This window comes from Onychostruthus taczanowskii, unplaced genomic scaffold (genome assembly GCF_017590055.1).
Source record: "Onychostruthus taczanowskii isolate IOZ18803 unplaced genomic scaffold, ASM1759005v1 scaffold58, whole genome shotgun sequence".
In the NCBI taxonomy this organism is placed as follows: Eukaryota; Metazoa; Chordata; class Aves; order Passeriformes; family Passeridae; genus Onychostruthus; species Onychostruthus taczanowskii.
In genome coordinates this window covers 8,805,114-8,820,521 of record NW_024503457.1, presented here as the reverse complement: position 1 = coordinate 8,820,521, position 15,408 = coordinate 8,805,114, and the positions used below count along the sequence as shown (strand labels likewise).

Genomic DNA, 15,408 nt, shown 5'->3' with positions numbered 1-15,408 from the left:
AACCAACCAAGCCACTCTGAGACATCCAACTGCAGCTAGTCAGAATAAGAGAGGTGAGCAAGCTGTACCTGCACTGTCATCTTTAGACCCAGGCAGCCTCTCTGCATTGCACTCACAGCAGCATGGAAGTGTCCAATGGTGGAGACAAAGTCTTCTCACGTTAATTCTTAATGAACACTATAGCAAAAGTGAGCAGGCAACACCCTGATCCCAAGATAAGCCTTTGTCTTCCTTCAGTAACCAAGGACAGACAACCCCATACCACTTTCTGAATGTTGTCACAACCTTCCACACACAGCTTGGCCCCAGCCCCTCTGTATAATGTTGCCTCACTCATCTGTCATTTCTGTCTCAGGACACCACCTGCACAGTAGTTCTGCCATGGATCCATGTCCCCTTTTTTTTTCCATCAAAACAGACTCTCTACAGCAGCTCAAAACCAGAGCTCTGCAGTGAAGTCTCTGGTTGAACAGGTCTTCAAAGCTCTGGATCCCTGACTGGCCACACCTAGTCCTTGTAATGGAAACCAGCCCAGTACAACTCCTACTGCACAGATCCAACACCCAGCCCCTCTGAATCCAAACAACCAAGCCCTTGCCTAACCAAGAGCAGCAGCAGCACCAGCCTGGCTTCCCTAGGGCACAGCTACAGCCCAAGAACAAGCAGCAACATTTGCTGAGGTCCTTCTGTCCTGCAGCTCCCATGCAGCAGCATATGAGGAAAGTGCTGTGAGCCACAGAACCACTGAGACACCACCCAAATCCAACCTAGGGGTTGCCCACTGGCCATCCCCAATGTGCAGTCAAAAATCAGCAAGCCAAAGAGACCTAAGCAAAACACTGCAGTGAGCACGCACTGCCTCAAACTGCAAACTCTGTGAAAGAATTGAAGCAATGGCTCATCTTGCACCATGCAAATGCACTTGGTACAGTACATGGGAACACACATAAATCCAGGATACTCTGCTGACAAAACTTCAGAGCTTTTGGAGTCTGGGCACATGCAACCTACCATTGTGAAGAAATTTCAAAATCTGAAAGAGTTAAGAGACAAAGGTAAAATTTAGCTCCATAAAACCCTAGGGATACATAACATAGACTTTCTCCAAATTATTTATCTATATTGATAAAAATGACTATCAGGACTGAAAAATAAAAAAAACCTGTGGAACACTTTTTGATTTACTGTGCCCTGACAAGACTTCTATTCGTTTTTCAGTCCTTTTAAAGGCCATCCTTAGTGAATTATTCTGGCCATCTCAGTATTTTGCTGGCAAATACAAGGCACACACAAAATGAAACACTTTTGTTTTCTAGTTCTCTGAGCTGCCAATGTCTAAATCATTTTAATTCTTCCACATGAGCATCACTACTATTGAGTCTACACCAACAATAATTTTACACCTGCAAGCACATATTCTAGCTATAGCTGATGTTTTCAATGCTTTCCCTGGTAATGATATGCAAATTGCTGGCATTAAAACCAGAATCTCTTTGAAGTTATTTAAAGCTCAAATGTTTGACTTGCTCTACTCTTTCCCAAACTTCAACTATGTGCACAGCTTGAGCAAAATTGCAATCAGAACAACTGAAAATAATCAAAACAACAGGCCTTAAAACATCAGGGCACAATAAGACTCAGAGGAACTGTATAAGACAACCAAAAGGCCATTTCAGACCACTCCATGTAATGTTTGTGACAGCTGCAGTGCAAGGATTGCAGTTCCTCTGGAAAACATTTCAGCTCGCAGGCAGTTGGAAGAGAAATCCTTATTCCTCATAAAAAACTAGTAGGACTTTCCTACATTATGTCACAGGTCTCGCAGTGCAAACAAGAATCCTGAAGAGTAAAAGATACATCTCCTTCCACAGAGCTTCTTAAGGAAACAGCATACATCTCACCCATTATTTATTAGATACTTGACAGCACTTAAGACTATGCTTTCAAGATTAAAAAAAACCAAAGGAAGCAACGTCTGTTCTGTGGCAGAGGTGACAGAATTCTATAATCCTGCTGTCAGCCTAAATAGCTACATTTGCCACTTCCTCATGTAGCACTTGCATAAATTAGATTTTCAGTTCAGAAATACACTATGACAAAAATCCCACATTTTTACCTCGCAAACTAAACAAGGTTTCCAACAGCTAACAGTGAATCAACCACACCACTCTTTTTGAGAGATTATTTCTAGTAGCATCTAGACAACAGTTGCCCAGAGAAGCTGTGGATGGTCCACCCCTGGAAGTGTTCACAGCCAGGCTGGATGGAGCTCTGAGCAATCTGGTCTAGGGACAGGTGTCCCTGCCCTTGGCAGGGGGTTGGAACTGGATGCTCTTTAAGGTCCTTCCCACACCAGGCCATTCCATGATTCTGTGAATTGAGTGCTCTACACATAAAACTGACCCCCAGTTACAAACTACTGTTGCTCTTCCCAAAGGTATCTGCATTACCAAATTGCCACAGTATCAGTCTGCATCAAGATCCATAAAGGGATAGCAGAGATGAGAAAAATCTACATTGCTTGCATAAAATTTCCAAGCAATATATGATTATAGCACACCAATGTGTACCAGAGGCAAAAGTTTTAGTTGCTCTTATGAATACTAATTTTTCTCTCAAAGCTTAAAAACAGAATAAGTAGCTATATTGGAAGAAGAAAAAAAAATCTAATTTAATTTTCTAGGTAGAAAAGCAACGTTAAGATCTGTAGCCATAGCTAAATGCACCTGAAATTCTACTGATATCATCTACTTAAAAGGAGGCAAACAAATATGAGACAAGGAACAAAGAACAGGAATGCAAGTAGCAGGAGGTAACAACTAAATTTAACTGCAGCTACTTTCAGAGCCCACACTGCCCAGAAGTATACAAACAGTATAGAAAACAAGATATTTTTAAACAGTTTTGCTTTTGATTAAGCCAAGTCTCAGTATTAAGAACTATCTACCTACCCTACCAGGCTTAAACACTGTGCCCTCTACAACAGAGAACAGAAAGGGTGGGGGGTGTGAAACACACAAGTACTAAGTAAGTTAAGTGACCTGAAATACAACTGCACGGGGTAGACAGCACACATCCTAAAGTGTAAGCTGGTTTTATGCACATTTGGTTTTATGCACATTTGATGTGTCATTCTTGAAAAGTGGCAATTTGTAAGCGAGCACACTCTACTACTAAATCAGGCAAATGTAGAACAGATGTAAATTCGATAGCCCAGGAACTCCATACAGAATTTACACTTAAAGTGCAATCAGACTGGAGCTAAAACTCAAATTGTGGGCTGAGTCTGGGTTAATGTTTAACTGTTCAGCAGTAGAAAGAAAGTTGTATCAAATGCTGTATTCAACCAGCCCCTGCTAACACATAACAGAATGTTGCAAGGAGTTCCCCAGCCAAGGAGAAGTTTATTTAGGGCAAGATGTCAGTAAACTACTTAACTTCTTATTTTTCCATGCTAGGCAGCATAATTTCCTATTTCTCCCACCTCTAAGGCCACAGAATCAATTCCATAGTTATTTCAGCAACAGTGTATCTCTGATGATAGCCCAAAGCAGTTAGGTGATGGCCAGGTGTAAGGAGACTTGACTCTGCCCATTTCCTTTCCTCCTCCCCACTGTTTCTGTAGATTAAACTGGCAGGCAAGTCTACAAAGTACCATTCTGTACCCTAACAGCATGTACGAGGGATAATTACTGTTTTCCTTTCTACTCCAGGAACCTCTGAGATTCCCAAAGTCAGGGGACTGTTGCACACCTGATGCTGAGCTGGAAAGAGGACAGCACGTATTCAAGTAGTGCCAACATTCTCAGGTCTCAGTACAACCATTATGGCTCACTGAGCTAAAAAGGAAGCCATTCTCTGGCAAGTAGATCCAAGGAAAGAGAACAACAAGAATTTCCAAGAGAATGACAGAACTTAGGGCTGCACTTTTATCTGTTACACATAGGATTTTCCTTCTGTTCTCAACTCAACTTACAGCCTTCATATTGGAATCATTTGTGTTGACCACAGGAATCTCCAAAGTCTGCCCCAGCTTTTGATTTTTCCTTGCATATCTCCAGCTTGCTGCTTTTAAAAAGATCATGACACATCAGTGCAGTAATGAAATAACCTTTTGATCTGTAAAATCTCTCCAAACTTCTCTATCATTGCTTTTCTGTTAAGTCTAGTATCTCTCTATGAAAAGATGCTAGTGTAAGAGCAATTTCCAGAGCACCCTGACAGCTGACCCACAGCCCAAAATCCTGCATTAACTCCTCTCACTGTTGCTCATTGCAAATGACAGATTCTGACTGCATCTAGGAAGGAACAGATTGTCCTAACTTCTCCTTCATGAAGTAGAAAGATGGAGATAGAACAGGCTTTGCAACAAATTGATGCCTGCTAATTCTTGGAAATTTTGGCACAAACACCAATGAAGTTATTTTAGGTGGAGCTGATTTTCATGATTTTTCCTTATTTCAGCCAGTTATGTTTGAATTACATTTTTGTTTTAACAGAAGCTAAATTAAAAATAAATCATGCCTTGCAGTTTGATTGTTAGTATTTTTATAAATTAATTTTTGTTATAAAAATTCCCTCTTTTCCAAAAGTTTGAGTTTGCCTCCATCATAAAAAAAGTATATGAAACAAACAAGGGGCAAAAGCAACAACCATGAGCTAAACCAGAGTTCCTAAAAAACGCAATGAATTTCTACTTCTTGGTCTATTTCCAGTACAAAGAAGGTATCTTTGAAGCCAGATCACTATTAATTCACAGTCTGAGTATGAATGTGTTCTTTCAAACTGCAAAAGTGAACATTTTCTTACCAATGAAACCCAGCTGAGAAAATTCTAGAATCATCCAATCTTCAGAAGCAAGCTGAAGTGCAAAATTTTTTATTGTGCTGAAATAATTCTGCTTGACAACAATGTCATCTTCAAGCTAGAGGAAGGTAGAAGTGATATCAACATTAAAAAAAAAAAGCACTAGCAGAGCAATAGAAAAAAGTACAGCTAGGAAATACTGACTTATTACATATTGCTAACACATAGCCATGTATTTCTAATGCTAGCACTGATATAAAACATAGATGCCATAGCCTAGAATAACTATTGTAGGGATCAGTCTGTCCATTTGTGGAGAACTAATACAGAATTCTTGTGGAAAAGTAATACAGAAACTAGTAAGAATCCACAAACATATCTCAACTTCTTACTTTAGAACACTGCTTTTCCAGCTTCTTTCTTCAAAGGAAAAACATCCCTGAAATAATGCTAGTCTAAGTGGCATCATCAGAACCAGTTTAATATCTGTATTATTTGTACACAAATGTGACTGTTGACTCACAAATGTAAGAGCACTGAAAGAGTTCCTCCTCTGAGACAGGAGGCTGAGAGACACCATCTCTGCAGAGGCAGGATTCATTTCGCCTGTCCAACAGAAGCACAGGGGCATGGCCCACAACCCCCTCGTCCAGAGCTGCCCACATGGGGTGCTGCAGTGCCTTTAATGCACACTAAGTGCATTAAAGTGCATTAAAGGCCACTGCTGCATTAGGGATCCTGCTTCCCCTGTCCTTTCCCACAGTGCAGTCATGCCCTCCCCCTTGTGCTGGCACTAGTATTTGTGCAGCTTCCCAGTATCAAACCAGGCTGTCACATGCTACTGGCTCTGCAGCTTCCCAGAGAGCTGAGACTCCAACAGCTCTGCGAGAGGAGTCAGCACAGCTTCGTGAAGACTACATGAGATGTGTGGGACTTTACACCCCAAGGACACAGGCACCAAGTCTAAATAAAGATCATTAGTGCAGCTACTAAATCTGCAATACCTGTAGGTAAGATGTCTACTTTAATGCAGAAATACATGATAGGAACAATTCTGAGCTAAAGTGAAGATGAACTTCATAACTCTGTTGTTAGAAACCTCTTAAAAAAAAGTTCCATGTTTATACACAACAGTCATATTAAAGTGACACTGCACTTTCAAAAGAAAATAAAAATAGATTTTAGCTTCATTCCCACTAAAATATGCAGGTTTTTGGTTTTTCTGGTTTTTTGGGTTTTTTTGGTTTGTTTTTTTTTTTTGCCTAGGGAACTCAACAATAATTCATTTCAGGGACAAGGAAAAAACAGTTAAGTTAAGCTGCTTGGATTCCTTCATTTTTTTTGCTAGGCCTCTTAAGAGAAGTGACATAGGATAAATTACTTTCTACTTCAGAGACAGTGAGGCAGTATCCTCCTCAAATTACTTTCCCATATACCATAACCACCTTACTTAATGCTCTCTTTAAATCATGGGATCAAGTTCTGTGTAGGTCCTTCTGATGTGTCCAACAACATAATTTCTGGAGACTCATTTGAAAATTTGTCTCAAAATAAAGAAGAAAATTTTACCTGAATATAATAAACCCCCTTTTTCTGGGCATACATCATAAGAAAACAATAATCCAAGTTTTGTTTTGTTCTCCATCTGAAATTAAATTGAAAGCTTAATGTTTATGAAAAAATGTTATTTCAATACAAGCTGGCAACATAAAGTAAATTTTATTACAAAGAATGACACATATTAGTGAAATGTTAGGACAGCTGTTTTTGGCACTGTTCCCTCAGGAAATCCACTGTCTGAAAAAAAAAAAAAAAAAAAGGAACAAAGCTTTCACCTTATGCTTTAATACAGACATCAAACTGGTTTAATTTGAACCTGACTTTGTGACAACTACCTGACATTTCACTAAAAACACATGTGCATTTAAAATGGTAATTCAACAAGAACTACTGGGTTTTACCCTGTATTTCATGAAGAAAAACAGCAAATGAAAGAGTCCCCATACAGGAATAAAAGTATATCAAAAGTCTCAGTTCTCCTCCCAAAATTTAACATTAAATGGATTCAACCAAGCACAGGCTCTGATCATGCACAGAACAGCGTGTAGCTAGGAATGAGATGGATTCACAGAGCACTTTTAGCATCCCCACACTTGCAAGAATTACAGTAAGAAAACATTTCAAGAATTCACATCCCACTTGCTGTTTTATAAACAACCAAAGGGTGGGTGTGGGAGGAGATGGGAAAAGATCTGGGGGAATAAACCTACCTCACTCTCTCTTTTGAGTCTCCAAATGTTTCTTTCAAGTTTGTCAAGTCAGGATAGTACGTTGCAGGAGGAGCTATTACTTCCACCAAGCCAGAATTGATCTCTGTAGAAAACCTGTCAACAGAAAGATCCTGAAGTCACATGAGAGATTCTGAGTCCTGTAGCTCCTGCTTGCTGTCTGTTGGAGCAGTTATTGCGCCTCCTCAAATGAGCCATATAGAAGAACAATAGTATAGAAAAAAGTATTGTTTTCCTTAGCGTGTCCTTCAGAGCACTATCACCTTCTGCCAATCAGCATCAAACTACATTCTAAAAATTTTTTTGTGTTTTCTCAGAAACTAGTGATTTTTCTTCCTACAGTTCTCTTTGAACAGACAGAATACAAGGCCCTAACACAGATGTCACAAATTTCCATTCATGTTTAGACACTCCCATCTGTTTATGGTGCATCAAATAATTTAATCCCACTTCTTGTTTTACAGTTTAACTGGCTGAATCACTGCCTCTTAATTTGCCTTACATTTTGTTCAAAAGTCCAAAGTTCCACAGAACAAAAAGGCATGATCTCTTATTTCCAGAATATTTTTAACTGCTTATTACAACCCGATTTATTTTATCATCAATAAACTAAGAAATCCCCAATTAAAACTACAACTTACTCTCTTTCCAGGCTTGCAACAACACTGTTAACATAATCAAGATCAGTCTGGGGAAAAAAAACAAACAAAAAAATGAATAGATTACTTGACAGTTCTAGAGTTACATGTCAAAAGAATGAAGTAAAATAAACATTGCAGGTGGCTGTCCTTGAAAACCACTTCCATTGTGTAAGATATTGGAGCAATAAAAAAAACACATCACACATGTAACTATATCTTACCTCTAATATGAGAGTTCTTTTGTAAACAGAGGGGAATAATTATCTCATGCCTGCACTTAACAGAAAAGTCTTAAAACTCATGCTCTTGATGATGAAATGATCACTGAGTGTTTGTGTAGGAAGAACTCCATATTATTATTATATAACAATAATATGTAAGAAAATATTACCAAAGAAATCTTTCTGGAAAACAGTGCATTGAACACACATACACTCCTCTTTCAAAAGCACATCTCTTAAGCTCTGCATTTAAAGCAAATGCCCTAACCCCAGAGAGCAGTGAGCCTGCTGCCTTTCTGGCTGGGGTTGCTTTTTTGCATCAGAGACTAAATCTGAGGGACAACCAATCCCATCAATCATTCACTTCTTATAAATGCAACAATTCTAAAAATTACTCATTGATGAAAATACAAATCATGACATTCTGGAAAAGTCTACATCATCTAAATTGGCAGCACTGGGCAATTATTCAACCTGGCTGTACACATGCATTCCAAGAAATGAGAATTTGTGAACTCATAAATGTGACTGAAAACCCTGGTCTTTGTTACACTTACTAATCTAATGATTTGACATATTGTTTACGGTTTTGAAAAGAATAGTCTATAAATCAACCCAGCTTTCTGACTCATGAGGATTCTGGAGAAAGAGTTGTCTTTGAAACACCAGAAACAAAGGAACAGTTCAAATTTTTTTCTGATGAATTTGTAACACAGGATATCATTAAAGGATTATACACAGAGAATAAATCCCTCCCAAGCCTTTCTATAGAACTGTTAATCTTGTTTGATAAAGGTGTTCACCCTTTGATCTTAAAAAAATCACCATTTCTATTTTTTAAAGATTTATTTTTATGAAATCAAACATAATGCCAGTGACGCACGCTTTTCAAAAAGGATAACAACAGCAGTGGGTTTCTTCCAAAAGCAGATTTTAAATACCACAAGAACATGTGAGTAGAAAGTATTTATTGTAATTTTGTTGTAGGTATTTTCTTTTAAGTGCTATGCCTAATACTGGGCAGAAGTTTTAGTAAGCTGGTAAGGTGCTCACAATTTAAAACTATTCTTGCACTCACAACTCCAAATGGACCTTTATGTACTTTACATATCACTGTTTAAATACTTTTATGGATTGTTTACACACATTTAATTAATAGAATGGAGTTAGACGTAACTTCTTCTCTTTCGTGTAACAGCTGCAAATCACAGTAACAAAGTGACCACCTAAAAATAATTTTAGAATATCCATCTTTAACTGAAGCATTTATTTTTCTCTCTTTTCAAAACCTTTTAAATGTTAAAAACAGAAATTGCAATTCAATCATCACGTGAAAAGACAAAAAATTTGCATTTCAGTTGGCACGCCAAATTTCAATTACTCAGTCCAGCATTAAGAACTCCAACACATGTACTACAGTCCATACTGAAATTGCAGAGAAAAATATAGGATTTATCTACATACACACACTCAGCAGAAACACAGCTAGTTTCTATTCAGTTTTCCAGAGATTAACATAAATGCCAAACTTCATGCCAACTGGAATCATGCATTTGATCACAAGCCTGTGCCCTACTGCACATCCCCTTAGCGGGAACATAGTTTTGACCTATTTTCCAGACTACCATGAAGCCTTGCTACTGCTTGTAAAGCCTTACACTCTTGTACAGAAAACATCACAATCAGAAAAAAAAGGTCTGGAATAAGAGAGTTTTCTCCCTGCTTCCCACTATTTGTTTGTATGCTTCACATGAAAGGCTGGCAGTTCCCCCAGTCAAAGCTGCAATCACAACAGGATCACATCAAAAAGATGTAGCTTGAAGTCTTCCAAGCTCATATGGTAATCTTGGCTGTCACAAAAAGTCAGGAAGGTCTGGTCTAGCTGCTATGAACATGAGATACAGAAAATACCACTGCTGGCTTAGCAGGCAACTTTTCCTTCTCAATCAGTGATCACTGTATCACTGTAGTGCAAAAGCAGATGACACTTTTAGACAGAAAAAGAACACATAGATTGGAAGAGTTGATGTCAGTTTTCACATGACCAAATGCATTAAAACACTGTATTCTGCCATCATTTTAAAATAAGCAGTTGTATTTATGTCTACCAGCTCCATATGAGATTCAGAACCAGGATTTCAACATATCTTTCTACATCAGAACTTCAAGAGACAATCGAGTCCTCTCACTGCCCAGTCTAACACTAAGCAGGACCTTTGCCAACACCCGTTAGCATGGACATGTCCCAAGAAGGTGGCACTTTGATGTTAATTCATACAACATCATGAAATGAGAATACACAACAAATTTGATCAAGCTGTGACTATACCCAAGGGAAGAGTTAAGTAGACAGAAGACTTTGCAGGGTAGCAATGGAAGGAAATCTGGAATAACTAAATTAAATCTAAGGATCTTTCAAGAAGTATCAGTAAATTCAATCAGCAGCTTAAAAGCAACAGAAAAACAAATCCTTTATTAATCAAAATCTATTATTCATTTTCAAGGAATGAATGTTTACTGCCTTGACAAAATAAGATACAAGGTCCTCTTTATCAATTTGAAGGACACAAGACTGCTCATCTCCAATAATCCTAAAGAGGACAAGACAAATCCAGATTTATAAAAAACAAGTCACCAAGAAAGAAAATGTGTAACTGCTCTTTAGGCTTCCAGTGAAAATCACTCCTCGACTTTGGAGTAGATCTGATGAACTTAAAATCTGTTTCATGGTATCAGTGCTGCTTGTAACTGTTGCAGTGAAATGTTGCTGGTGATCACAACAATACAGCTATGAATGCTTTTGTCTATCAAATCCGAAGGCAAAACTATAATTTTTTCTTACTAAAACTCCTAAGGCTGAAGATTAAAAGAAATCCCTAGGAATTCTGGACCCATAAAAAAGAAGCACAAATGAATATTTTAAGAATAAATCCCTTTAAAGCAATTAAGTGCAAAATTGTGTTAGGCCCCAACCAAAGAGTTTAATTTCCAGCCACAAGGAGGCATTTTATCAATGAATCACACGAAGCCTTACAAACTACTTTGTCCTGGTGAGTGGATCTCTAAGAACTTCATAATGAAAGGTATAGGTAGGTATCAGCAGTTCAAATCTTTTTCCTGTTCTTTCTTCCTAGTCATAGGAAATTACTGATCTTCAAGACAATGCAAAACACTTGAAGTAAGACATCTTCCTTTATTCACACCAGACCAAAGATTGATTCCTATCAGCACCTTGCTTCCATCAAAGGAGCCATGAAATGATACATAGCAAATAATAAGAACAAGAACAAGACAAGCACATACAAAACCCCCTCCTGCTATCATCCAAGCTCCAACTGCTTTCAGTTCAGGTTACTTCCTGAGACAGATGTGATTTTGTGTACTTAATATTCCTCAGTAGACTCATCTTCAAGGTACCTCATTAGCATCCTCTTGAGCCTATCTAAACTTTCAACAAGAAAAGAAGATTCATTCTAGTTTATGAGATCTGTGGGGTTTCATAAGCCAGTGAACATGGCTGTATCTAAGGTTTAACTCTTTACATGAACAATTTTGATGACAAATATATGTAGAATGCTTTGATGAATCTCTCTTTAAAAAAAGCCTCAGAGACTGTTGTAGAACAAACTGAAGTTGCACATTGTCAGTGAAATAAGTTTTAAATTTCCTGTTTTTGCAAAATGTTGTACTCCAATTCTCTAAAGCACTTTTCTGAAGTGTTGGCAAGGCTGCACATCAAATTTGTGATTATTCTAACATTTGTCTGAACAGACATCATTATTCTCAACAAACATAGAAAGAGCCAGAGTAACACTGAACTTTCTGAACTCCTTCATTGATTTTTATGAATGAGTTTGTGCATAGCAAAGCAGCAGAACACATTAGCTAGCAGACAAAACGAGAGGTTAGAAAGTTCTGATGAACAGCTAGCCAAATGTCCTACAAAATCAAGATTTCTTCTTTTAAGAATCAACCCTCTCATACTGTTGAATCCTGACTTCATACCCTCAAGAATGACAGAAGATAGGCTGTTTCTAAAAATGTAAGGAAAACCATGGCATTTAAGACCAAAGGTTTATTTACTGTCCTAAGTGGCAGATGCATAGAAAAAAAAATGCAATCATAGAATCTCTCAAGCTTGAAAGGACCCAAAAGGATCTTCAAGACCAACACCCAGTTCCTCAAATGACTACCTAGAACTAAACTACATGCCTAAAGGCGTCATCCAAATGCTTCTTGAACTCTGACAACCATGGAGCCATGACCACTTCCACCGGCAGCCTATTCCCATGACTGACCACTCAGTGAAGAATCTTTTCCTAGTGTGCATTCTGAACTTCCCCTGATGCAGCTTCACACCATTTCCATGTGTCCTGTCACTGGTCACCAGAGAAAGGACATCAGCCTCTCCCTCTCCACTGACCACCTCGGGGAAGCTGCAGACTGTGATGAAGTCACCTCTCAGTCTTCTCTTCAGTGTTTAACAAACCAAGAGACCTCAGCTACTCCTCCCAAGTCTTTCTCTTGAGGACTTTCACCATCTTGGAAATTTATCTAGACTACATTATCTAGATTATCCAGATCTCAATTCTTAAATGAAATCTCCTAGAAGCAAGACTTACGTTATTCAAGAACACCTCTCAAAGAATGAAAAAAACCCTGAGAAACAAGCATGCTAATCTGCATAGTGTGGTCATTTTACTGCTTACTAATTACAATTTTGTTTGATCTTTCATCATCCCACAGAACAGGAGTGGGATAATTTTACCACGTATTTCATATAATGACAAGCAATATAAAATTACAGCCTTCAGAAAAGGCAAACTACACTTTTATTTGTCCTGAAATAGTAAAAGTATAAGTATCATTACCTATAAACAAGGCATAAAATTTTCACAGGAAAAACCAGCCACTAATGTGGCATTTGGACCTATTTTGGGATATATATGCAGTGAAGACAAAGCCCTAAGGAATAAACATGCAGCAGTGGCTTCCAGTGGTTGCAGCAGTGTATGTATATAACAAAGCCTGTGGAAAAAGGTAGTATCATCTTCTAGAGTTCAACAAATGCAGCTGGAAAATTATTATATTCAGGAATACTGTGTCTTCTTTCAAATCTGAGGTAGTGAGTTCAAATTAAAAACAGGGAACATGAGACCAAGTAGCAAGGCAAGAAATAGGAATGAGAATACTGTCATAACATAGCCAGCTAATGTTACATAAGCAAAATGCAGCCTGTGTCCTACATGAGCTAATGACTTCATCGCTCCCTTAAATTCCCCCCTCCACCACATAGGCAAGACATTTCTTTCTGTCTCCAGTCACTTCTATGATTAACCCACCGCAGTGCAGGACAGAGTTTCATAATGCAAAAGCCTTTGGCAGCAATAGCAGGAATACAAGTATACCCTTGCAGCACTCCACTCTTGTTTCTCCCTACCCTTGTGCCCTGCTTGTCAGATCCTCAATCATGAGAGCAAATATCCATATGGATTGTGCTGTGAACCACAACAGCATGTCAAAGAACAAGTTGAGTTTTTAAGGAGGCCAGCCAGAGCAAAAAGCATCACATTACAATGCAAGACCAGACATTCAGATGCAAGTTATGCTAGTGTCATACAGCCACTACTAGTTTTGTGGAGTCTGAAAGAAAGCAGCACATACTGCCTTGCAGCTTGGGAAACCTCTTGTTGTCCTTGGGGAAGCCACAGTTGAAATGGTCTAGACAGCTTGTCTTCCACAAAATAGGCAATTGCTGTGTCGTCTAAAGTACCCTTCTACAATATGTGCTCTTCATTTGGAGAACAGAAGGAATTTTTAAAAAGGTCAAGGCAGACCACTGTAGCAATGTCAGAACCCAGGACGTTCCTCTGACTGCCCCAGATGATTCGAGACCCTGGCAAAGGGCTCAAGAGACCTTGGCAGAGAGTCAAAAACACCTGTGCCTTCGATTTTAGCCCATGGAGAAAATTACCAACTTTATGTGAAAATTAACAAGCCACAAGAGTTTGAGTAGAATGATAGTTAATTTGTCACAGAGTGAAAAAGTAAAATTTTTGGGTTTTAGAATGGGGGTTCAAGAGGCAAGATGGAGGGATTTGGGCGTGTCCTGTCCTTTCTTTTTCTTCGTTTTGTCCTCTGTCTTCTGCTGTGATGGTGACACTTCTTGATTGGTTTAGAGTAGAGACAGACTGTCTAACATAGGTGATAGGTATTGGGAAATTATTGTAAACGAAGTACATGTAGTTTTTAGTATAAAAAGATAACACCGCCCCAAGGGCGGACAGTGTGCCGCAACCCGACCTGCTGGACAGATCTCAGCTGGTCAGGGAAAGAATGTTAGAGATAAAAAAAAAAAAATAACCTTGAAAAGCAGAACCGGCGAATCTTGGCTTCTTTGGTTGTGGGACTGGAAGAAAAAAGACTTTCTACTGCCTTGGGGTCATCTCAACCTCAGAACCTCAACATAGAAAAACTTGATAGCGCTGTCCAAAAATTCGGTGCCAATTCAGTCCACCATACAACTATGAAGTCACCTGCTGCAATGCTTCTGAAATAAGATTATTACTGTTACTTCCCACCTCACAAATACCCTAGATGTCACCAGAGAGGTCAGACAACTCTGGCTTTCAATAGTGATGTTCCCTTACCAGAAGCATCAGGTAGTTGTTGTGGCTCAGGTGCACCTCAGCAAGTATCTCACAGAAGCATTTCAGTCATACAAGTCTAGGGCTTGGGGAAAGAGCAAAATCCTGGATTTTATCTTTGTGCTGAGATAGCAAATTTGTCTCAGGTACATTCAAGTTTTCAAATTCTGTCAAAGATCTTTTCTTACATCTAAAAAAGATTTTTTTATCACTGGTTTAATTCCTTATAGAAAATTTGCTAGTCACTGACATGAAAAGAGAAGCATAAAATCCTATGTTGGTGCCCAGTATCAGCAGTCCATACTCCCGTGTACCAAAGCTTAGGTGACAAAGGAGAGGGACTGCAAAAACAGCATAAATATCTCAAATTCTCACTGACAGGTCAAGCTACCTTTTCAGATTCAAGAGCTGGCAGTGTATCAAGAAGGTGTGTTCATCCTGATCAGTTTTGAGTAAGATATCCAAAACAGTAATTCCCATCTCTGTAGGCCTTTCATGTTATTTGGTGCAGATAATGTATCTTGACATAACAGCTTTGATTAGCTTGGATTTTTAAAAAATATATGCACATTACACACATACACAGATTTTTAAAAAATATATGCACATTACACACTGAGATCTATCAGACTTTCTCCAATTCAAGATGCACTGTCAGATCTTTCAGGGACTGGGAATACACTCTCCAGGGCAATTCCAAGAGGCAGCTCACAAACAATTAGCAGAAAGCATGAACATTTCTGTAGCAGGGATGATGCTAATACATCCAGGTTGAGAGCAAGACAGTCAAAATACTCTTTTGTTT

At 38.7% G+C, this 15,408-nt stretch overlaps 1 protein-coding gene across 4 annotated transcripts in view; it reads right to left on the bottom strand.

Annotated features, from left to right (window-relative positions):
* The window catches only part of MGAT4A (alpha-1,3-mannosyl-glycoprotein 4-beta-N-acetylglucosaminyltransferase A), a 73,343-nt gene that overhangs the window by 20,965 nt on the left and 36,970 nt on the right, over positions 1–15,408 (bottom strand). For all 4 annotated transcript variants that reach the window (XM_041418185.1, XM_041418187.1, XM_041418184.1 and 1 more), the window contains 4 exons: positions 7,736–7,782; positions 7,077–7,190; positions 6,376–6,451; positions 4,810–4,924 (listed from right to left, as the gene is read on the bottom strand). In XM_041418185.1, the coding sequence (XP_041274119.1) occupies positions 4,810–4,924; positions 6,376–6,451; positions 7,077–7,190; positions 7,736–7,782 (352 nt within the window). The remainder of the gene's footprint in view (positions 1–4,809; positions 4,925–6,375; positions 6,452–7,076; positions 7,191–7,735; positions 7,783–15,408) is intronic.